Raw genomic sequence first — 21,561 nt, 5'->3', positions numbered from 1 at the left:
CTTTCAACAAATAATCATACATTTATGGCCTTCGTTTGCTTATTATTTAACACCCCATTAGCTCAACGAGATAAACGATGAAACCACAAAATCATAGTTTCATCTAATAAAATTACATTGTCTCTCTACCAAATCCATAAAATCACATTTTCTTTCTCCAAAATTGTAAATACTAAACCACAAAAACATATTTTTAACAACACCAAAAAAATACATTTGAAATTAAACTGCAAAATCATATTTTCTGTTAAATTCACAAAAAAAAAAACTATTTTTTCTCTGACATGTGCAAAACTACATTTGTTCACTAAACCACAAAATCACATTTTTTTAGCAAAGCTACAAAATCATATTTTCATTAAACCCGTAAAATTTCTACTTTTTACCAAATTCACAAATCACATCTATAATACTAAAACAGAATTCATGACTTAATTCATGTGTGATTTGTTTAATTTGGACCACCTTTAGAAAGTTGATTAAATTATTTTTTTGTATAAATATTTAAATTATTTGAATTATTCTATAACAAACAAATCATATAGATATTCCTATATTTTCTCTTGAATTGTATCTGAATAAAAATATTTTCACATCTTTTTATACATTATAATATATATTTCATTTTAACTATATTAAACCTTTTAAATATTTAATTAATTTCGTATTTGTTTAAGATAAATGTATATCTTATTTTTCACTTAAAAAAACTTTTACTTTTTATTTAATTTGTGTTTTTGAAAATTAAATATATATTTCATTTTAACTAAAATAAACTTTTTAAATATCTAATTAATTTTGTAATTATAACTTATGTCATGTACAATTTTTTACTAAAATTTATGGTATTAATTTAATATAACAAATTTTCAATTAAAATTATGATTCTTACTCAATAAGATTTTTCAGTTTAGAGTCTTCTATCACATGATTTAATATATGCTATCACTGAAAATTTAAAACAGAAAATTAAGTTATTGCATGTGAACTATAAAGTTATTGTGTTTTAAAATGTTATATCAAACAATTTGTAATATGTTAAGTATCATAGTTAACTATGTAAATAAATAATTATGTATATAAAATAAAAATAATCACCTGCATGATTGTACGGATTGAGATCTAGTATTTAGTTAAACCCATATATAGTCGCATTTCTCATTAAAATCACAAAATCATATTTTTCTTTAAAAAATAGTAAAACTACGTGTTTTACCAAAATTGCAAAACAAAATCACATTTTCACGCCAAAATAACAGTTCACATATTTCATTTAAAATAATGAAATCAATTTTTCAAAACACAAAATAACATTTTCTAACCAAAAAGTGAAAAAATTATTTTATATCAGTATGTAAATCAAAATTTCTTGAAAATTTTCACAAAATCATATTTTCTAAAAAAAATTCTAAAACTACATGTTTTGCCAAAATTGCAAAAACACATTTTCACGCCAACATAACAGTTCACATATTTCATTCAAAATTATGAAATTAATTTTTCAAAATAACATTTTCCAACCGAAAGTGAAAATTATATTTTTCATCAGTATGTATATCAAAATTTACTGTCAAAATCACAAAGTCACCTTTTCTAAAAATATTACAAAGTTTTCACAAGTGCGGGAATTAGACAAGGCTGCTCCCTTTCACCTTATCTATATGTCATCCTGAACAATGTTCTGTCCAAGATGCTTAATAGAGCAGCAGAAGAGAAGCAGTTCAGTTATCATCACCAGTGTAAGGAGGTGAAGCTCACTCATATAAGCTTCGCTGATGATATTCTGGTTTTTACGGATGGATCGAGCAGGTCATTGCGGGGGGTACTGAAGGTCATGGATCAGTTTGCGCGTATATCTTGGCTGCATATTAACGCTACAAAATCTTCCATATACACTTCGGGTCAGACAGTCACACCCATGCTAGCTGAAGCGGAGCGTATTGGGCTTAAGATCGGGAAGCTCCCTATCATTTATCTGGGAATGCCTCTTACCGCTAAAGCTCTTACAAAGCAGGAGTATGAACCTCTGATTGATAAGGTGAGAGGAAGAATGTTGTCCTGGAAAAACAAATGCCTTTCTTATGCTGGTCGATTGCAACTGATCAAGTCAGTGATTTCCAGCATTGTCAATTTGTGGAGTCAAGTTTTCATTCTCCCGAAAGCCTGCCTAAATGAGATAGAAGGTATGTGCAGTGCTTTCCTATGGTCGGGGTCTCCTCACCAGTCCCATAAGGCAAAGGTGGCTTGGGAGGATCTTTGCTGTCCAAAGGAGGAGGGAGGTTTGGGCATTCGGAAGCTTCGGGATTCATCAAAAGTATTTGCTCTGAGTTTGATTTGGAGGATTGTATCGCACACTAGTTCTCTCTGGGTTTCCTGGATTCAGCAATATCTGTTAAGGCAAAATTCTTTTTGGGATGTAAGGGAGGATGGAATCATGGAAAGGACTCTTGGATCTGGAGAAAGTTATTGAAGCTTCAGCCACTGGCCTATCAGTTCATTAGGATGCAAGTAAACGATGGGCGCACTGCATTCTTCTGGTTTGATAACTGGTTGCAGACAGGGAGGCTTATTGATATTACGGGGGCTGTTGGTACATGTTATCTGGGCATTCCCCGTACTGCCAAAGTATGTGATGCAGTTTCGCAAGCGCAGTGGAATGTCAGGGGCCATAGAAGCCGCCATTTTGGTGAGCTACATTCTCGCATCCAACGAGAACCGGTCCCGGATGCTGAACAAGGCCATGATGTAATCCTCTGGAAGCATTCTGAGGATGACTATAAACCTTGGTTCTCTTCTAAGCGAACATAGAAACAGATTCGAGAGCATAAGACGACTGTTATATGGAGTAAGACTGTTTGGTTTGCTCGAGGGGTACCGAGATTCTCGTTTATGGTCTGGCTGGCTGTGAAAAATAGATCAGCCACAGGAGAGCGGATGAGAGCTTGGGGCCTGCAACAGAGCTGTGTTCTGTGTGGTGAGAGGGATGAAACCCGAGATCACATCTTCTTCGCATGCCCATACTCGTTTACTGTCTGAAACAATTTAGCAGGAAGGCTTAGTGGTTACAGAACTGATCCTGATTGGGAGATTACACTGCAGTTTCTGACCAATAATGACCTGCAGTACTTGGACAAGATTCTGTTGAAACTGGTTTTCCAGACCTCCATCTATCACATCTGGCAGGAAAGGAACAAACGCAGGCATCACACGGGTTACCGTTCGGTGGATCAGTTGATTAGGCTTATCTGATTAGGCTTATTGATAAGGCAGTCCGGAACAGGATATCGTCTCTGCGATATGGAGCTAATCATAAACTTGGAAGGATGATGCAAAGATGGTTCGAAATGACACAAACTACCTGATGCAAAGATAGAATAAGCTTTTGCCTTGTAAATTTCTTTAGGCTATTTTGATTCCCTTGTAAATGTTAATTCTTTTTGTCCTAATCAATAAATTTCACATTTTATCAAAAAAAAAATATTACAAAAATAAATTTCTTAATATAGCCATTTCTAATTTATTTTTACCGAATAGTCTCTAAAGAGGAAAATTGCTAAAAAAACTCATTAAAAGGTAAATAATTAAATATACACTTAAATCGTTAGGTTAACTAGTTAGGTTAACTATTTAAGGGTTAACGGTGGGAGTTTTAGGGGTGGTGTTTAAAAATTATAAAAAAAATTAAAAAATAGTGCACAAAAGTTTTAAAATAAACAAACTAACATTTTTAAAATATTATATCATACAGTATTATATAATTTTTATTTTCACAAAATGTAATCTTTAACTCTACTGAAATTTAAATAAAATCTAAGTGAAACTGTTGAACCAAAACATGCCAATTCTCAAAAAAAGAAACTGTTAAACGATTAAAAGAAATAAAACTAAAAAAAATATATGTATGGTTTTTTCAAACCAATAAAATTAAAATAGAACATTTGATGTAAAAAGGTTAAAATAGAAAAATAGAAAATTCACTATGATTTATGACTTAAACGGCCGTCATGATTCCTGATACTAATCTATTTTTTTGTCCGCGCGTAATTTATTACAATTAGTTTTCTTTTTATAGTTGGAAAATTTTACCTTCTTTTACAACAAGAAAAAAAAATATATTTTTCAGACATTTAATTCAGCTGCATGCACATTCATGTACATGTCCATTTTATTTCAGTGTGCATGTCCATTTTATTTACTACACTGAACATTTAAATAGAACTACTTGGCGGCCTTGATCAAGCAAGATTATCTACTTAATTCACAAAGAGAACGTTAAGACCAAAGGGCATAATACATTTAAAACCATAAACTGCAGCTTAAATACTCACAGCTGGACTAAAGCTTAGTAGCTTGGAAGTTCTGTTGCTCAGGATAAAGAAACTTTGTTATAAGCCATATGGTGCTAGGGTCACCGGCTGGGTTATCTCTCATGTAAAATGATTAGTCTTAGAGTTTCTCTCATGTAAAATGTTAAGTCTTAGAGTTTATAACTTTTTTGACCAAAAAAAAAGAGTTTATAACTTTTAAGGTTTGTGATCTAACGTTGCATGATTGAAGGTAAAACAATTAATTCTGCTCCTAATTTCTTTGAGGTGAATCTATCAGTCTTGACATTAAAAAAAAAATCCATCAACGCCCTGATTCACCTCTTACTAAAAATAAATAAAAGTTAGTCAGTGTTGGTTCCATTCAAGAATAATATAGATTCAAGTGTTTGATTTAATAAAAACACAGATTATGCCAAAACAATAAAATCAAGCATGCAAGTTTAAACATAGAACATATCTACTAATCAAATCGTTAACTAAAAACAATCTATGATGCAACCACATGCATACCAGTTATAGATATGACATAAATGAGCCCTTTATTGGGTATAGTTTATGATAGACATATATTTCTTCAAAAATAATTAATTTTCCACACTAACTATTACAAAAAGTTTAAAAATCAAACGTAGAGATTGTATTATCCGCGACCATACCAAAAAAAAAGACATAACAAAAAAGGGCCGAAAGTGGTTTAGGCAACAAACCAACTCTAGTTCTATCATATTACGAAGTCTTTAAAAGATATAGCAAGCATTTTTATCAACAAAACTAACACCTAAATTCAGATTTTCCATATTAAACAGAAAAGAGCAGTAGTAAATATTATCATCTTGAAAGGTTAGATATGAGTAGATAATAAACGAGACCAGATGCAAGATATTAAGAGATTGCGACTGAAATTACCTCAAGCTACAATGCACAATATGTAGTGGAAAATGACCATTATTTAACAATCATTTATACAGTTTCTTTGAAACGTTGCCTTCACAGTAAACAAAGCTAAACTTTTTACATAAATATCTCTGCTAGAGAGTCGAGAACTTCCAAGTTTAACCACTATTATAGCAAATATACGGTTTTTGAAACCGAAATAAATTTTTAGACGTAGAATATAGCGTACCTAAAAACCTAGAAGATTAGAGCACATATGATGCATACCTGCAAAAGAGATGAGAACATTGGAGTTCGGCTGCTAATTCTTACCCTTTTTTTACATCAATCATTAAAAGAACATAATAGAGAAATCAAGAATGATCTGTTGCACATGCTAAATAAATACACCAATGGTTGATGGTTCAATAGATTTCCAAAACCGTCAACTCTGTACGACTAAGGATAAACACTAGCACCACAACAAATCTATTTTTTGTTCAGTGTACATTAAGAACTCATGTAAAATAGCACTTAGATAATATATTACAATAATAATCAGTATATATAAACTATGAAGCAGAATGGCATAATTTCTCTGACATACAAATTTAACTATAACATTGTAAAGACATGATACATGATGCAGAATTCGAGGATATATGCTGAATGCAGCTATGCAGAATGCAAACATCAGAATGCAGAACTGTAAGGAAATGATGATGAATCCAGAACCGTAAATACATGATGCAGAAAGCAGAACTGTAAAGTCATGAGGCTGAATGCAAAAATCAGAATGCAGAGTGCAGAATTCAGAACTGTAAAGACATGATGTAGAATGCAAAATGTAGGACATTCATACAACAACCAAAATTAAATTATAAAATTACATGAATATGATCACGAAAGGTTAGTGGGTGACCATAAATAAAAAGTTTCTCAGACATAAACTACAGAAGTCTCACATACCTACAAATATATATATCTACGTGAGACTCAACTAATTCAAAGAGATGTACTACCTGTCGCAGAAGTGTGCTACACTTGCAATCTCCTCAGACCTCCTAAAGCTTAACCTAAAAGAAAAAAAATCAAATTAATTAGTTTTTACTTGCATGTAGTCATATGCCTCATGCTTACCATGTTCCTTCCTGTGCCTAAATCTAAGATCGGTTTTTCAAATTTGAACAGTCTATGTGTCGCTATATAGTACATGTGGTACATTAAAGAATCACATATGATTTGTAGTATTTTGAAGTTGTTGGTCGTTTTTCCATTCAACAAACCACTTCAAATCTTTGAAGTCTGCTACATTTGCAATCTCCTCAGACCTCCTAAAGCACAAACCTGAAAGAAAAAAAATCAAATTAATTAGTCTTTACTTACATGACTGGATATTTGAAGACTTTGTAACCATTTGGTCGTATTATTCCCATCCAAATGGTTCTCGGTTCACATTTTCTTTATCTAAGCCGCATTCTAGAATCAAACCCATGGGTAGTTTTTTTTTCATTCGACAAGTCTATGAAACCCATGTGTAGTCTCTGACTTGAGACTTTCTTAAACCATTGGTTTGTTATACTCGTGGTTTGTTATTCCCATCCAAAGTAAACTGACATGTCTTATACATCTTGGTCTAAAGACTTGTAAGCCGTGGGTTTTTTTAATACTGACATGCCTTATACGTCTTTGTCTAAGACTTTTAAGCCGTGGGTCTTTTTAACTGACATGCCTATATCTAAGCCGTGGGCAGTGAAATAAGGATCTGTTTTTGATATGCAGTCTTTGTCTAAAGACTTGTAAGCCGTGGGTAGTAAATACTTTTAAGCCGTGAGCCTATTAACATGACATGTCTTATGCCTTTGTCTAAAGACTTGTAAGCCGTGGGTAGTAAATACTTTTAAGCCGTGGGTCTATTAACATGACATGTCTTATGCCTTTGTCTAAAGACTTGTAAGCCGTGGGTAGTAAATACTTTTAAGCCGTGGGTCTATTAACATGACATGTCTTATGCCTTTGTCTAAAGACTTGTAAGCTGTGGGTCTTTTAACTGACATGTCTATGTAAGCCGTGGGCAGTAGTAAATAAGGATCTGTTTTTTATTTCTCATGTCTTTTGTCTTAAAGACTTTCTTAAACCCTTAATCGTTAGTTGTATGTAAGCCGTATGTAAGCTGTGGGTCTTTTCAACTGACATGTCTTGTACGTCTTTGTCTAAGACTTATGTGTAAGCCATGGGTAGTGAAATAAGGATCTGTTGTTTTCGATATGCAGTCTTTGTCAAGAGACTTGTAAGCCGTGGGTAGTAAAAACTTTTAATCCGTGGGTCCTATTAACATGACATGTCTTATGCCTTTGTCTAAAGACTTGTAAACTGTGGGTGTTTTAACTGACATGTCTTGTTTATGTAAGCCGTGGGTTGTAGTGAAATAAGGATCTGTTTTTAATTTCTAAGTCTTTTGTCTTAAAGACTTGTAAGCCGTGGGTACTAAACACTCTTAAGCCGTAGGTCTTTTAACATGACATGTCTCATACATGTCTTTTCTATGTAAGCCGTGGGTAGTAGTAAAACAAGGGTCTGTTTTTGATTTCTCATGTCTTTTGTCTCAAAGACTTTGTCAAACCCTTTGATTCGTTATACTCCCATTCCATCCAAATAGATTTTCTCTAAGCCGTGGGTAAGTAAAATATGGATCCGTTTTTGATGTTAGTCTTTTATCTTAAAGACTTTTTAAACCATTGGTGGTTATAATCCTTTCCATTCAAATAATCAAAAACAGGATATTCAAGCCGTGGGTAACTAAAATAAGTATCTGTTTTTGATTTTAGTCTTTTGTCTTAAAGACTTCCATTCAAATAATCAAAAACAGGATCTTCTCAAGCCGTGGGTAACTAAAATAAGCATCTGTTTTTGATTTAGTCTTTTGTCTTAAAGACTTTCTTAACTCGTTATAATCATCATTCTTTTCAAATAATCAAAAACAGATCTTTCTCAAGCCGTGGGTTAGTAGTAAAGTCTCTTCTTGTCTTAAAAGACTTTTTTAAGCCGTGTGTAATAAGTTTCCTTTAGGGGCAGCAAAGGGACAATCAAGCCGTGGGTGTAAGTATAATAAGAATCTGTTTTTGATTTCTCAAGTCTTTTGTCTTAAAGACTTTCTTAACCACTTATAATCCATTCCATCCAAATAATCAAAAACATATCTTTCTTAAGCCGTGGGTAAGTAAAAAAAAAGGAAATGTTTTTGATTTTAGTCTTTTGTCTTAAAGACTTTTTTAACCATTGCCCATTGGTTGTTATAATCCCATCCATCCAAATAATCAAAAACAGATCCTTCCTTCTTAAGCCGTGGGTTATAAAGTCTCTTCTTGTCTTAAAAGACTTTTTAAAGCAGTGGGTGATAAGTTTCCTTTAGGGGCAACAAAGGGACAATGTTCCCAAAATAAGAATCCGACAGAACACTATTAGACTAGTGTCTGTGTAAGATTTTTTGGGGGTTTGAAGTGGAAAACCAAAACATCAAAACAAAATAAAAAACAATCGGTCTTAGAGTTTGAAAAAAAAACCATAAAATAAAAGGTTTTTTGAAATCTTCTTGTTGTTGAACTCAAAATCATCTCAAAACTGATTGGAAATCTGTAGAGCATAGAAAGAGTCGTTTACCTTAATGACAGGTATTTCACACGGAGTCACTGCAAAGTCATTCTGCTATAAAACCAGTGTATGTTGTTGTTTCGCCTTTCAGCTCTTCCATCTCTCTCTCTCACGTCACACTGTTTCTTCTGGTGTGAAGCTAACTGAAACAGTAGGAAGATACTGTTACGTGGGCTTTACCATCTGCTGAGAATAATCAAGACTAAAGTAGCAACAAGGCCCAAAGGGTATAGAGGCCTCGGAGGATTTAGCCAAGAAGTAAGGTTGGTTCTTACCTTGGCATACTTCTAGAAGAATAATGACGTGTCCAAGGAGGGAGGGAGCAAAGTCACGTGGTGTGTTGGGTCATGAATATTGTGTGAAAACTGCACACACTCGTTTGAGAGGAAGGAAAGATAATCTAGAGATTAGATCACAAGAGGGGGAGGTGAGGGACTCCATTAATAATTCTCTCAAGGTTGTAGAGCATAGAAAGAGTTATTTACCTTAATGACAGGTTTTTTTCACAGCAAAAACATTCTGCTATAGAAACCCATGTACTGTATGTTGTTGTTTCGCCTTTCAGCTCTTCAATCTCTCTCTCTCGTCACACTGTTTCTTCTGGTGTGAAGCTTAACTGAAACAGTAGTAAGAATGTAAGATACATCATAACCACAAACAGAAAGAGCATGATTATTGCATAGATTCTTAGCAAAAGTCCTTAATACACATATATGTATATATATGTATATGTATATATTATATATGCGTATATAATTGTTTGTTAAGAACTTTACGGAAACCGAAACCGAAAATTCCTTAATTAAGAAACTTTTGGTTTCGGTTTCCGTAAAGTCCTTAACAAACAATTATATACGCATATATAATATATACATATACATATACATACATATATGTGTATTAAGAACTTTTGTTAAGGATCTATGCAATAATCATGCTCAGAAACTAACTAATGACAAGAATAAGAATTTGAGGAGAAAACAGAAAGCTAATGAAAAGAGTAAAACAGGGTTTTTCAAATCGATTCTTCACAGAGTTCATTACCAAACCAAACAGGTCGGATCCAATCTGAATCAATCAAACAAGAACGATTCACACGAAACCCCCAATCGGGACCGAATCTAAAGAGAAGGAAACCCTAAATCAAAATTGCGATCGAACTATAAAGGAACAAGACAATCAATCGAACTATAGACATCAATCGAACAAAAACGATTAGCACGAAACCCTAACAAAGATCGAGAACTCCCAAACCAATCGGGACGGAATCTAAAGAGAACGAAACCCTAAAAACAAAATTGCGATCAAAAATCCTCAAAGAAATTCATGAAAAGTTTCTGAAAATTCATGAAAAGAGATGGAAACACTTATATTAATGAATTGGATCCGTTTCTGAAAAGTTTGGAAGAGTCGAAACAGTTACGAACCAAGGTTGAGAGTTCTTCAAAGTTTTTTTTTTTATTCGGGAAAAAATGTTTTCTCTTTCATGTATTGTTAGCGTTTTGCTAACGGTTATATTTCAATTTTTTTTAACACTGGATTAACGGTTTAATTATATTTTAAAATTTGCGTTGATTTATTCTGAAATCAAACCGGTTCTGCGTTTACCTCTTAAACCGAACCTGTTTTTTTCCACGTGTCTAACCTATTTAGCCGTCATTTTCATGTCTCTGTTGTTTGGCAGTTTCCAATTTTTTTTTGTTAACTCAAAATGGAGTTACTGTTGTATGAATATCTTTCTCTTTTATTTATTTTCTCCTTTAGATACAATCACATCAAAAAATCTTATTCGCTAAATTTACATGAAAACTTCTACAATTACAATGCAACCAATCATTTTCATTTTACATATTTATCAATTTTCAGATTTAAGAAGTTTTTTAACTCAAATTCACAAAGATATGATACACATTGATAAAGATTTTCTTAAACTTATTAAAGAAAAATTGTTACCTAAAAATACTTCAATAAAGTAAACTCAAATAATATTTGAAATTTTTTATATAAGATTTATTTATATTTATCTTTTATATATCTATAGAATAAGTTCTAATTGTCATTGACCTCATTAGTGAAACATCCTTTTATCATTTTGACATTTGAATACTTGCTTTTGAAAATTATCAAAAAAATATATAGAAAGAATGATATAGGGTTTAATTGGAATACTCTATTCAATAAATGGGACATTTGATGTCAACAAAAAAAAAGAATGATACAAAGGTTGATTGGAATTAGTTGTAGTTTTATATTTGTTGCTGTAAAATTAAAGTTGTAAATTTATTTGTTGTGGCTGTGTATTTATTTGTGGTAAGATTTTAGCTGTAGATTTGAAAAGATTTAGTAACTTACATAAAATTCTTCTAAAACCAAATATAATAGATGAAGCTGTTTTGGAAATCATAAATACAATTAACAAAGGTTTTAACCCCTCATGGAACTATTCCTTTCAGTGATTTTGTTATCTATATTATTAAAACTAAAATTATATTTTTGTATTGTTTGGAAATATGGATAATACGATAAATGAAAATTGTTTGAAAACACCGATAGCAGATTAAGTAATTTTTAATTTACATAATTAACTATTACATTTACAATAAATTAAATATTTTGATGTATTTTTTTATTTACATATTCTATCACTACATTTAAAATCAACTTAAATTAATTAATTATAATGGTTATCGTTTCTTTGTAGGAAAATAAAAACATAAAATGAAATATATAGTTTATAAATAAACCTATTTAAATATATTATTACCTTGTTTTAGTCAAATATAAAAAATCTCAAGACTTTAATTTGAAGAAGACAAAATATCATAAAATTAATAACAATTCATAGAAAACTAATGCAAAAATAAAAAGAAATAAGTATGTTGTTTCAAATTAAAATAAACTAACAAAAAACAACTTAATATATAAATAGTACATCAAGTTATAATTTTTAATATAATATTATGTACAAATAAAAAAGTAATTATAAACATATATGTTATAAAATAATATATTTTACTAATATGTAGATTATAAAGCATAAAAATGTAATTAGGATTTTTTTAAAAATAAACCAGTGGTTTATGAATTTACTTGTCACATGATGATCGCATCTTGTTATTACATATGCAATAAAATCTTAAACACACAAAAATTCTTGATTCTTCTTGACAAAATCAAAAAGACTAATGACCTTACAAAAATCAGTTTATATAGAACTGTTGTTGTTACTCTCATCTTTATGATTTGTTGCAGGTAAAACTTTTTTCCAGAACCAATGTTTCTTCCATAACAACGTCATCTCTTCAATAGGAACTCCTTTGGTTTCAGGCAACAAGAAGTAGACAAAGATTGTCATCACTAAGACCCATCCAGCAAAGAAGAGAAAGATTCCAAACTTGAATGCACAGAGCATAGAGAGGAAAGCTTGAGCTATGAAGAAAGTGAAGAGAAGATTCACAGCAACCGTGATACTCTGACCAGCTGAACGTGTCTCTAATGGAAAGATCTCGCTCGGTATGGTCCACCCTAAAGGTCCCCATGACCATCCAAAAGCTACCACAAAGAGACAGATGAAGATGACAACAACTATTGAGTAGCCTTTTGAAAGCTCTTGGTTGTCTCCAAACTTCACTCCCAAGATCACTGAGACTATGGCTTGACAGATTATCATCTGCACCCCTCCGCTGATGAGAAGAGCTCTGCGACCTAGTTTATCCACTAACGCTATGGAGATCAACGTTGAGAGGACAAGAACAGCTCCTGTCAAAGCTGATGAGTAGAGAGAAGCGTTTCCTCCAAACCCCATTGTCTGAAACAGAACAGGAGCGTAGAAGAGGATTGAGTTTATCCCTGTGAGGATCTGAAACATTGGCAAGCAGATAGCCATAACTAGCTGAGGCCTATGCTGTTTCTGAAGAATGTTCCTGAAGGGGTGTTTGATGGAGTTAGCAAGCTCGCTTGCATCTACCATGTCTTGAAGCTCGGCGTCTACGTTTTTAGTTCCTCTTAGCCTCTCGAGAACTTGTCTTCCTCTATCTGTCAACCCTCTTTCGACCAAACTGTTTGGTGTCTCGGGTAAGAAAATCCCTCCTAGCGTCATGAGAAAGGCTGGAAAAGCAGCTAAGCCGAGAGATAGTCTCCATCCCCAAGGCTTAAGCTGTTGAGTACCGTAGTTGACCATGTTTGCTGTGAAGATTCCAAGAGTTGTAGCTAACTGAAACATCATGTTCAAACCACCTCGGAGATGTGTTGGTGCCACTTCTGATAAATACAAAGGAACCGCCTGAGAAGGGGAAAAAAGAAGACATAACCAAATAAGTTTCATTAAGATTGGTATAAGGCATTGTACCTCGATTGATCCGAAAATACAAGTTTGGTTAGGTCATAATCTAAGTATTGGGAATTATTTATTTATAAATTTTGGTTTAGGTGCGGATTCTACCATATACCCGCATTACCTGAAAATTTTGTATATGTAAAATTTAATGGTTTTTCAGGTATTTACGGTATTACAGATACTTTCAAAAAAATTTGGTTTGGATATTTCAGTTTTGAGAGTTACACTTTTATTTATAATGGTATGCCATTGACATTAAATAATATTTTATATTTTAATGTTTTATCTTTTCCACTTAGATTAATGTATTTTCTAAAATTAAATTTGAATTGAATACACAATTAAATAATACTTTCTATTTCAATGTTTTGTCTTTTCACTTAGATTAATGTGTGTTTCCAAAATTAAATTTACTTCATTAACTTCTCCATTAAATCAATGTCAAATTCAAAAAAAATACATTTTTATTGGACAAACAGTTCATGAAAATTATAATATCAACACTTTTTTTATCTGAACGAAAAAAATATTAGCAAATTTGAATCGAAACTAGATAATATCCAAACGGATTTACCTTTTTGGTATCTAGAGAACCATAACCAAACCTTATCCGCACAAAATATTTCGGATATTCGAATGTATTTAAATCATATTTATATACTTCAATATGTTAGTTATTTTTCGAGTTAATATCCAAGATATAAACTATTTTAAGTTGTTTAAAATATTTGAAATATAAATAATAATCAAAAGTAAACATCTAAAGTAGATAAACAATAATCAAAACACCAAAATACTTAAAATATTTATTTATTTTTCATCCAAATATTCAAGTTAAACTTATTTTTAATTTTTAATTTAGGTACTTTGGCTAACATTACTCAAATTTACATGTTAGATTATTTTTATTTTTAGATTTAGGAAAATTTAAAGATATATAAATTTTGAAAGTCTAAAAATAGTTTAAACATGTTATCAAACCCGCAAAGATCTGAATCAAACCGAAACTAAAGTTTATAAATACCCGAATAGAGTTAGAATTTTTAAACTCGGAAATCTCAAACCCGAATAGATTTTAACCGAATTCGAGTGAATACCTAAATATCCACCTCTAGTTTAGTCAATATAAAACGATCAATATTACAAATATACTATCTAGTATAAATAAATAAAAATTAAAACTGAAAATTAATACATGTGCGGTTGCATATAGGCATTTCGAATATGCGTTTCAAATGTTTGTTTTATAGGATTTCAGATATTTTTAGGTTTTCGAGTATTTCTTATGAATATTCCAATACTTTGAGATTATTCTTGTCCTATATATCAGAACCGAATTATAATGGGATAGCAGTTCTAAAAGTTTAGACACAAACCGATCCAGGTCGGATAAGAACCTACCCAGAACCAAACCAAAATTTTAGAGGTATTTAGATGGATCTAAATCTCTAGGACCCCAAAGGACCATGACCCGCTGAGAACCAAATCGAAACCAAACGAGTGCCCATGCCTACCTAAAACAACCAAAACAATTGGTCTGTCTAACCTGATTTCCAAACCCAATGCCAACACCGAGCAAGATTCGTCCTGCAAGAAGCATCGCTAAGTTCACAGCTCCAGCATTCAAGGCAGCTCCAATAAGAAAGCTGACTCCACCACAGACAATACTCGCACGCCTTCCATAGTTCCTAGTGATGGGTGAAGCGGCCAGAGTAGATACCAAACCAGCCAAGTAGAGTGAAGAAGTGAAAGCAGCTAATCCTTGATTATCATATTTGCAGTAATTACTCTCATGAGCATGCTTCTTCTTCTCATAAACAGTATGGAAAAACTGATCAAGAAACTCATCCATCGATGTGACTCCTCCTGTAAACAAAACCCATTTCAGACTTTGGACTTTAAAGAGGAGTAAGAAGAAGATGATGATGATAAAGAGAACCTGAGATTCCAATGTCATATCCAAAGATGGATCCACCGATGGCTGCAACAAGACAAGCGATGATGACATAGCTAGTGACTTTCCCTTGGTACTGTTCTGCTCTTTCTTTAGCCACACCCGTTGGACCAAACGACCCTCCTGCCATTTTCTTCTTGGTCTGCTCTGCTTCTTAGGAAGTTGCTGCGATAGTTGACTTTTTTCTTGAGCTCAAATTTTCAGAAGCTGAGAGAAAATGAAACAAAAAGACTTGAAGGGTCTATACATTTACATCTTCACGTGGCTCGCATTCAATTCGTCCTATGTGATAATTGTGTTTGGTACTTGGTAGTATAATATTATTGGGGTTTAAAAGGTCAACAAGTAAGCGATGGCTTTAACAAGGAACAGCTATTAAGAGGTCTTGACCATATACGTTCACATTTATTTGAGTTTAATGCTGATTTGCATGTCTTAATCTCATCTCCATTTTCATAAATCTTTTTTTTTGTTAGATACACAATTTGTGGTGATCGTGGGAACTTGATCAGAAAATTCTACTTATATTAAGAAGAAAGAAAGAAAAAATATTCTTAAAACATGCTTATCCATAAAGTTTTTCATTTACAGGTTTTCAACAATAAATTATCATTATTATAATATAATATAATATACATAAATAACTGAATTTTTTATTATAAAAAGCTAGGTATAGATGTTTTCATGGGTTTCTAATAGGCTAACATTTCCTTAACATTTCTTCTATTTTTATTTTCTTCATACTTTATGAAACTTCTCTTATAATTACTCTAATCAATTTATACACGTCAAGCCAGAGAAAAAATATTTATAGAAAAACACAATAATAATAAGTGTTTTCAAACAAAAGAGTTAAGAAATGAAACATGCGTGATTGATTTTGATTGGTCGTCCTAGGTTGAAAGAAAAACAAATTCGGTCCTGAAGAAACTATTAAGAAGACTTACATGGAAAACAAGAAGTTGGACGAATTCTGGTAGACGGGAACTAGCTAGTTCTGTCTCTCTTTTCTATTTATTTTCATGAAATTGTAATTGCCTGAGACGTATTACATGCTAAAAAGGACTAAAGTCGAATAGAATGAGAATCACACACAAATCAAAATCATAATGAAAGCTCACCAGACAAAAAGATGATGAGATAATGTGTCTTAGGATATGAGTGAAGAAGAAAGACATACCACAAAAAAGGAGGAGGAAGATGAATGTGATCCAGCTTTACACACAAAATTTATGAGAGAATGAGTGGTAGGAGATGTGTAAGTAGAAAGATATACCACAATGAGGAGAAAGATCATGCATGTGGTCCGATCCAGCTTTACACACAAAGTTTGTGGGAGGGTGACTCGTATAGGAGATGTGTAAGTAGAAAGAAATACCACAATGAAGGAAGCTTTACACACAAAGTTAATGGGAGAATGAGTCGTAGGGGATGTGTAATTAGAAATGAATACCACAATAAGATGAATGAATGTGACAAGCTTTGTCCACTTTTGCTATATAACGAAAATGTTATAAAATCAGACTATTTTGGAAACAAATAATTGTTAATTTGTTATAACGTTTTCATAAGTAATACAAAACGTAAGAGACATTTATAACAACAAAGTGGCTGTAGTATAGTGGTTAGTATTCCACGTTGTGGCCGTGGAGACCCGAGCTCGAATCTCGGCAGCCACACTTCTCTTTTTCATATAGTTTTTCTGGTTGGGGTATTGTCGACATTTGGCATTACTTACTCACCAACACTACATGCATTTATAAATTACTAAGAGTCGTTTATAACAGCAACAAAGTGGCTGTAGTATAGTGGTTAGTATTCCACGTTGTGGCCGTGGAGACCCGAGCTCGAATCTCGGCAGCCACACTTCCTTTTTGTCCCCGTACTATTAGATCTGAGCCGTCCATTTAACCCCGCCCTTCCTCACTCTGCAATTTTCCCGCCTAAACCTCATCTCCATCTACATAGCTTTGCCGCCTAATTTGCATTCACTCGTCAATCATTTCACTCTCTCTCGTTCTCTCTCGCTAGTCTGAGTTTTCAACGATGAAAGAATATGATTTCGAAGCCGATAAAGGTATAAGTAAAATCACTGCTTCGTTTCTCGTTTATATTTTCCGTTTTTTTGTTTTGTTTTAACCACTCTCTTCTTCTGTTATTGCAGCGCTCGCGAAGGAGTTTCTCGCGAATTTCACCGACGCTAACGGCGGATCTAAGTACTTGGAGATCCTCGTGAGTTTCTCTTCTCCTCAATTTTTTTGTTAGGGTTTATCCGAATCTCCTTCAGTTTAGGGCTGATTCGATTGAAATTTTGTAGATTGTTAGGGTTTCGCGAATCTCCCTCAGTTAGGGTTTATTGGATTCAATTAGTGAAATTGGTAGATTCATTCATGTTTCTTAATTTGTGTTTCATGATTTCTGTGAAATTTTGTGAAATTGATTTCTGGGCTCCTTATAATTTCCCCCCTTTTTTGTCTGTAGCAAGAAGTTGCGAATCGTAAGACTCGGGCTATTCAGGTCGATCTCCAGGACCTAATCAATGTGAGTTGTTATTCTTTTATCTCCTGCTGTTTTCGTTTTTAGATGAAGTGAGTGAGTGATAGAGAAGAGAAGCTTACCCGTCTCTCTTTGTTGTTGTTGTTGCAGTACAAGGGTTTTGATGAGTTTCATGAGTTTATGACACGCTTGACTGAGAACACACGCCGATACGTTTCCATTTTCTCCTCTGCTATTGACGAGCTTCTACCTGAACCCACCGAGGCCTTTCCAGATGATGACCATGACATACTCATGACCCAGAGAGCCGAGGATGGAACTGATAATGCGGATGTTTCTGATCCCCGTCAGCAAATCCCTTCGGAGATCAAAAGATTTTAGTAAGTTTTGTATATAAATTATCTGGTCTGTTTATGTGATGAGAGGTTATGCATTGTTTCTGGATTGCTGCTGAATCAAAAGCTTGACTAATGAATCTATTTTTTATTCAGCGAGGTTAATTTTAAAGCTCCTTCAAAGGGACGGCCATCTACCATAAGGGAGGTTAAGGCTTCACACATTGGGCAACTTGTTAGGATTGCTGGTATTGTGACCCGTTGTTCGGATGTCAAGCCACTGATGGCGGTTGCTGTATACACATGTGAGGATTGTGGTCATGAAATCTACCAGGTACTTAACCTTGCCTGCCAGTTCCTAGTTTCTGTTTTTTTTATCTAATAACTGCTAGTTCTGATAATTGTTCTCTTGCATGCTAAATCAGGAAGTTACATCAAGAGTTTTCATGCCTTTGTTTAAATGCCCCTCCAGCCGCTGTCGTGTTAACAGCAAAGCCGGAAATCCTATTCTTCAGCTCAGGGCATCAAAGTTTCTTAAGTTTCAGGAGGTTCTGTTCTGGTTTCAGGGTTGTTCATTTTATGTGAATGCTACATCTAATATCAAACTAATGAGTAAAAAGTTGTTCATTATATTGCAGGCTAAGATGCAAGAGTTGGCTGAGCACGTACCTAAAGGGCATATTCCGAGGTCAATGACTGTTCATTTAAGAGGAGAGTTAACAAGAAAGGTTGTTTTTCCTGACCTTGCTTTCATGCTACCATTGGAGTCTATCTTGTACTTCTTTCTGAATAAGTAGCTAGGTTGACTCGGAATAGTTCGTGATGAAGGCATTATGCGGCTTAGAAGAACACGTTCATCAGCTATTGAATTAAGCGAAATTTTAGCTTAGTGGCGTCAAAAAAGCACTTAACAGAACAATGGACTCCATCAATATATTGTTTACTTCCAGTAGAATTGTTAATTTCTTACTAGCTTCCTTTAACCCTTGTAGGTAGCACCTGGTGACGTTGTTGAATTCTCAGGGATTTTTCTTCCCATTCCTTACACTGGGTTTAAGGCACTTCGAGCTGGACTAGTAGCAGACACATATCTGGAAGCAACAGCTGTGACTCATTTCAAGAAGAAATACGAGGAGTAAGCCAATACTACACCTTTGACTCTGAATAAGTATCTGATATAGTAAACATATGTTTTTGGCATTTTCTTAAGTTATAAAGTTGATTTGGTGTGTCCACAATATCAGTAAGCATCTTGACCTTTTCTACTATAATCTACAGGTATGAGTTCCAGAAAGATGAGGAAGAACAGATTGCACGTTTGGCTGAGGATGGTGACATTTACAATAAGCTATCGAGATCTCTGGCCCCTGAGATTTATGGACATGAAGATATCAAAAAAGCTTTGCTTATCTTGCTTGTGGGTGCTCCTCACAGGCAGTTAAAGGATGGGATGAAGGTGAAGTCTCCTGTCCTCTAATTTTATCTTCCGTTTATTTGCTGAGAAGTAGACACGGATTAAAAACAGTATCTTTGTCTACTTCATCTCCAACTATATTTTCTTACCTCTTCCCATTCACTTGGAGTGTCCGTAGTCTTCGTTCATTGAGTTATGGAGCTTTATGATTTATATTTGCGTACAGAATTTCTAAAGCACATTGCTTTTATTAACGTATAACTAAAATCAGCCATGCATAATTTATATTGCAGATCAGAGGAGATGTGCATATATGCTTGATGGGTGATCCTGGAGTTGCTAAAAGTCAGCTTCTCAAGCACATAATAAATGTTGCTCCAAGGGGAGTCTACACAACAGGAAAAGGTAGCAGTGGAGTTGGTCTAACTGCAGCTGTTATGAGGGATCAAGTAACAAATGAGATGGTTTTAGAAGGAGGAGCACTGGTGAGTGAGATACAATGATACTTTGCTTTGAATGTTTTTAGAAAACTTCATGTCTTGCTAAAGAGCTATATGATTTAGAACATTTGCTACATTTTCTTGTTTCAGGTTCTGGCTGACATGGGAATCTGTGCAATCGATGAGTTTGATAAGATGGATGAATCAGATCGTACTGCAATTCATGAGGTCATGGAGCAGCAAACTGTAAGCATTGCAAAAGCTGGGATTACCACGTCTTTGAACGCTAGAACAGCTGTTCTTGCTGCAGCCAATCCAGCCTGGTAACTGACTTTTTTCCAACATGAATAAATAAAAAACATTCCATGAACAGTGCTATCAGTTATTAAGTTTATGCATCTTTGTGTTTTATGAAGGGGAAGATACGATTTGCGAAGAACCCCAGCAGAAAACATAAATCTTCCACCAGCCCTTCTTTCAAGATTCGATCTTCTCTGGTTGATCTTAGATCGAGCTGATATGGACAGCGACCTTGAACTGGCTAAACACGTACTTCATGTGCACCAGACACACGAATCTCCTGCCCTTGGCTTTGAGCCGCTAGAACCTAACATTCTCCGGTAAGTTGAATCACTTGTATAAACATTCCTCCTCTTGTTCTGTAGACTCTTAACATGAGCATCTCTGGTATTCTCTAGTGCATACATTTCAGCTGCCAGGAGATTATCCCCATACGTTCCAGCGGAGTTAGAGGAATACATAGCAACAGCTTACTCCAGCATCAGGCAAGAAGAAGCAAAATCAAACACTCCTCATTCTTACACAACAGTGAGAACTCTGCTCAGTATTCTGCGCATATCCGCTGTAAGTAGAAAGACTTGGAAGTAGGAAACTTGGGTTGGAATTGAGTTGTGTGACAATCTGAGTATTGATTTTTGTTTGAATAGGCACTAGCAAGGTTGAGATTCTCAGAATCAGTGGCACAAAGTGACGTGGATGAGGCGCTTAGACTGATGCAAATGTCGAAGATATCACTGTATGCGGATGATAGACAGAAAGCAGGACTGGATGCAATATCGGACACATACTCCATCATCAGAGACGAAGCGGCAAGGTCGAACAAGACCCATGTGAGCTACGCAAATGCGCTTAACTGGATCTCCAGAAAGGTTTGTCACTTCTTCATCTTCTTTTTTCTAATGGATGCTAATGATTGATCACTGAGACTTGAGTGATTTTGGATGTAAAACAGGGATACAGTGAGGCTCAGCTAAAGGAGTGTTTGGAGGAGTATGCAGCTTTGAATGTTTGGCAGATTGATCCCAACACCTTTGACATCCGTTTTATCTAAATCCATTCTCTTTATAAAAAAATTCCAGTAACACCATAGCCAAAAAAAAATGTGTGCTGTCTTTGTTATCTTAGGATTTTGTTGTACAATTAGCTGTTTAAAGACTTAAGCAAAAACTACTTTTGTGTACTCGTTGGAAAATGTGAACATTTGAATTATGTATTACGAGTTACATGGATATATTTAAAAAGTCAAAAACCAAAACATAAAACTAGATTATAACATAGAGAAAATCACAAACCTTATTAACTAAACATCTCTAGAGCTTCAGGAAGCAGAAACCAAGAGAAAGGAAGGATGAAATGGAGAAAAGAAACTATTTACCGAAATTCCATGTTAATTTTTTTCCGGTTTAGTTAGATTAAGTTCTAGGAAATCATAAG

General features: G+C 34.0%; 2 protein-coding genes, 1 long non-coding RNA gene and 2 other non-coding genes across 11 annotated transcripts; 3 read left to right on the top strand and 2 right to left on the bottom strand.

Moving 5' to 3' along the window:
* Nucleotides 1-4,985: 4,985 nt before the first annotated feature.
* Nucleotides 4,986-10,358, bottom strand: LOC108846518 (uncharacterized). Of its 5 annotated transcripts, XR_008943606.1 has the most exons (6): nt 9,338-9,635; nt 9,128-9,217; nt 8,862-8,995; nt 6,342-6,548; nt 6,224-6,277; nt 4,990-5,489 (listed from the first exon to the last, which is right to left on the bottom strand). It is a non-coding gene; the product is annotated as an uncharacterized LOC108846518 (long non-coding RNA). The 5 variants fall into 5 exon arrangements; XR_008943607.1 differs by adding an exon at nt 10,280-10,358 and having other exon boundaries at nt 4,986-6,548; nt 9,128-9,252; nt 9,338-9,468; XR_001948666.2 differs by adding an exon at nt 10,280-10,358 and having other exon boundaries at nt 4,987-6,548; nt 9,338-9,468.
* A 1,592-nt stretch (nt 10,359-11,950) lies between these two features.
* On the bottom strand, nt 11,951-16,479 carry LOC108847256 (sugar transport protein 7). Of its 3 annotated transcripts, XM_057004644.1 has the most exons (5): nt 16,323-16,479; nt 16,090-16,207; nt 15,128-15,349; nt 14,735-15,054; nt 11,951-13,134 (listed from the first exon to the last, which is right to left on the bottom strand). In XM_057004644.1, the coding sequence occupies exons 3-5, from the start codon at nt 15,270-15,272 to the stop codon at nt 12,058-12,060; spliced, it is 1,542 nt and encodes a 513-aa protein (XP_056860624.1). In that variant the 5' UTR covers nt 15,273-15,349; nt 16,090-16,207; nt 16,323-16,479; the 3' UTR covers nt 11,951-12,057. The 3 variants fall into 3 exon arrangements, with proteins under 3 accessions (XP_056860624.1, XP_018475956.1, XP_056860625.1); XM_018620454.2 differs by lacking the exon at nt 16,090-16,207; XM_057004645.1 differs by lacking the exons at nt 16,090-16,207; nt 16,323-16,479 and adding an exon at nt 16,264-16,295.
* A 270-nt stretch (nt 16,480-16,749) lies between these two features.
* TRNAH-GUG (transfer RNA histidin (anticodon GUG)) lies at nt 16,750-16,821 on the top strand. The gene has a single exon. It is a non-coding gene; the product is annotated as a tRNA-His (tRNA).
* A 115-nt stretch (nt 16,822-16,936) lies between these two features.
* Nucleotides 16,937-17,008, top strand: TRNAH-GUG (transfer RNA histidin (anticodon GUG)). Its single transcript has one exon. It is a non-coding gene; the product is annotated as a tRNA-His (tRNA).
* Nucleotides 17,009-17,067: 59 nt separating this feature from the next.
* Nucleotides 17,068-21,358, top strand: LOC108847257 (DNA replication licensing factor MCM7). Its single transcript, XM_018620455.2, has 15 exons — nt 17,068-17,219; nt 17,307-17,374; nt 17,624-17,683; nt 17,789-18,018; nt 18,130-18,307; nt 18,399-18,521; nt 18,612-18,701; nt 18,966-19,108; nt 19,252-19,429; nt 19,681-19,872; nt 19,978-20,150; nt 20,244-20,447; nt 20,526-20,691; nt 20,775-20,996; nt 21,080-21,358. Exons 1-15 carry the CDS (start codon nt 17,189-17,191, stop codon nt 21,176-21,178), a joined length of 2,157 nt encoding a protein of 718 aa, XP_018475957.1. The 5' UTR covers nt 17,068-17,188; the 3' UTR covers nt 21,179-21,358.
* Nucleotides 21,359-21,561: the final 203 nt, after the last annotated feature.

Source organism: Raphanus sativus, chromosome 3 (genome assembly GCF_000801105.2).
Source record: "Raphanus sativus cultivar WK10039 chromosome 3, ASM80110v3, whole genome shotgun sequence".
Taxonomy (NCBI): Eukaryota; Viridiplantae; Streptophyta; class Magnoliopsida; order Brassicales; family Brassicaceae; genus Raphanus; species Raphanus sativus.
Note: the sequence above shows the minus strand (reverse complement) of the source record. Positions and strands in the feature narration are given on the sequence as shown.

Coding starts and splice junctions, on each gene's coding strand:
- LOC108847256 (XM_057004644.1), bottom strand. CDS start 15,272: ATGGCAGGAGGGTCGTTTGGTCCAACGGGTGTGGCTAAAGAAAGAGCA. Junction 15,055..15,127: donor ATATGACATTGGAATCTCAG/GTTCTCTTTATC, acceptor TTTTGTTTACAG/GAGGAGTCACATCGATGGAT. Junction 13,135..14,734: donor GCATTGGGTTTGGAAATCAG/GTTAGACAGACC, acceptor TCCCCTTCTCAG/GCGGTTCCTTTGTATTTATC.
- LOC108847257 (XM_018620455.2), top strand. CDS start 17,189: ATGAAAGAATATGATTTCGAAGCCGATAAAG. Junction 18,308..18,398: donor GTGGTCATGAAATCTACCAG/GTACTTAACCTT, acceptor ATGCTAAATCAG/GAAGTTACATCAAGAGTTTT. Junction 20,997..21,079: donor TTAACTGGATCTCCAGAAAG/GTTTGTCACTTC, acceptor GATGTAAAACAG/GGATACAGTGAGGCTCAGCT.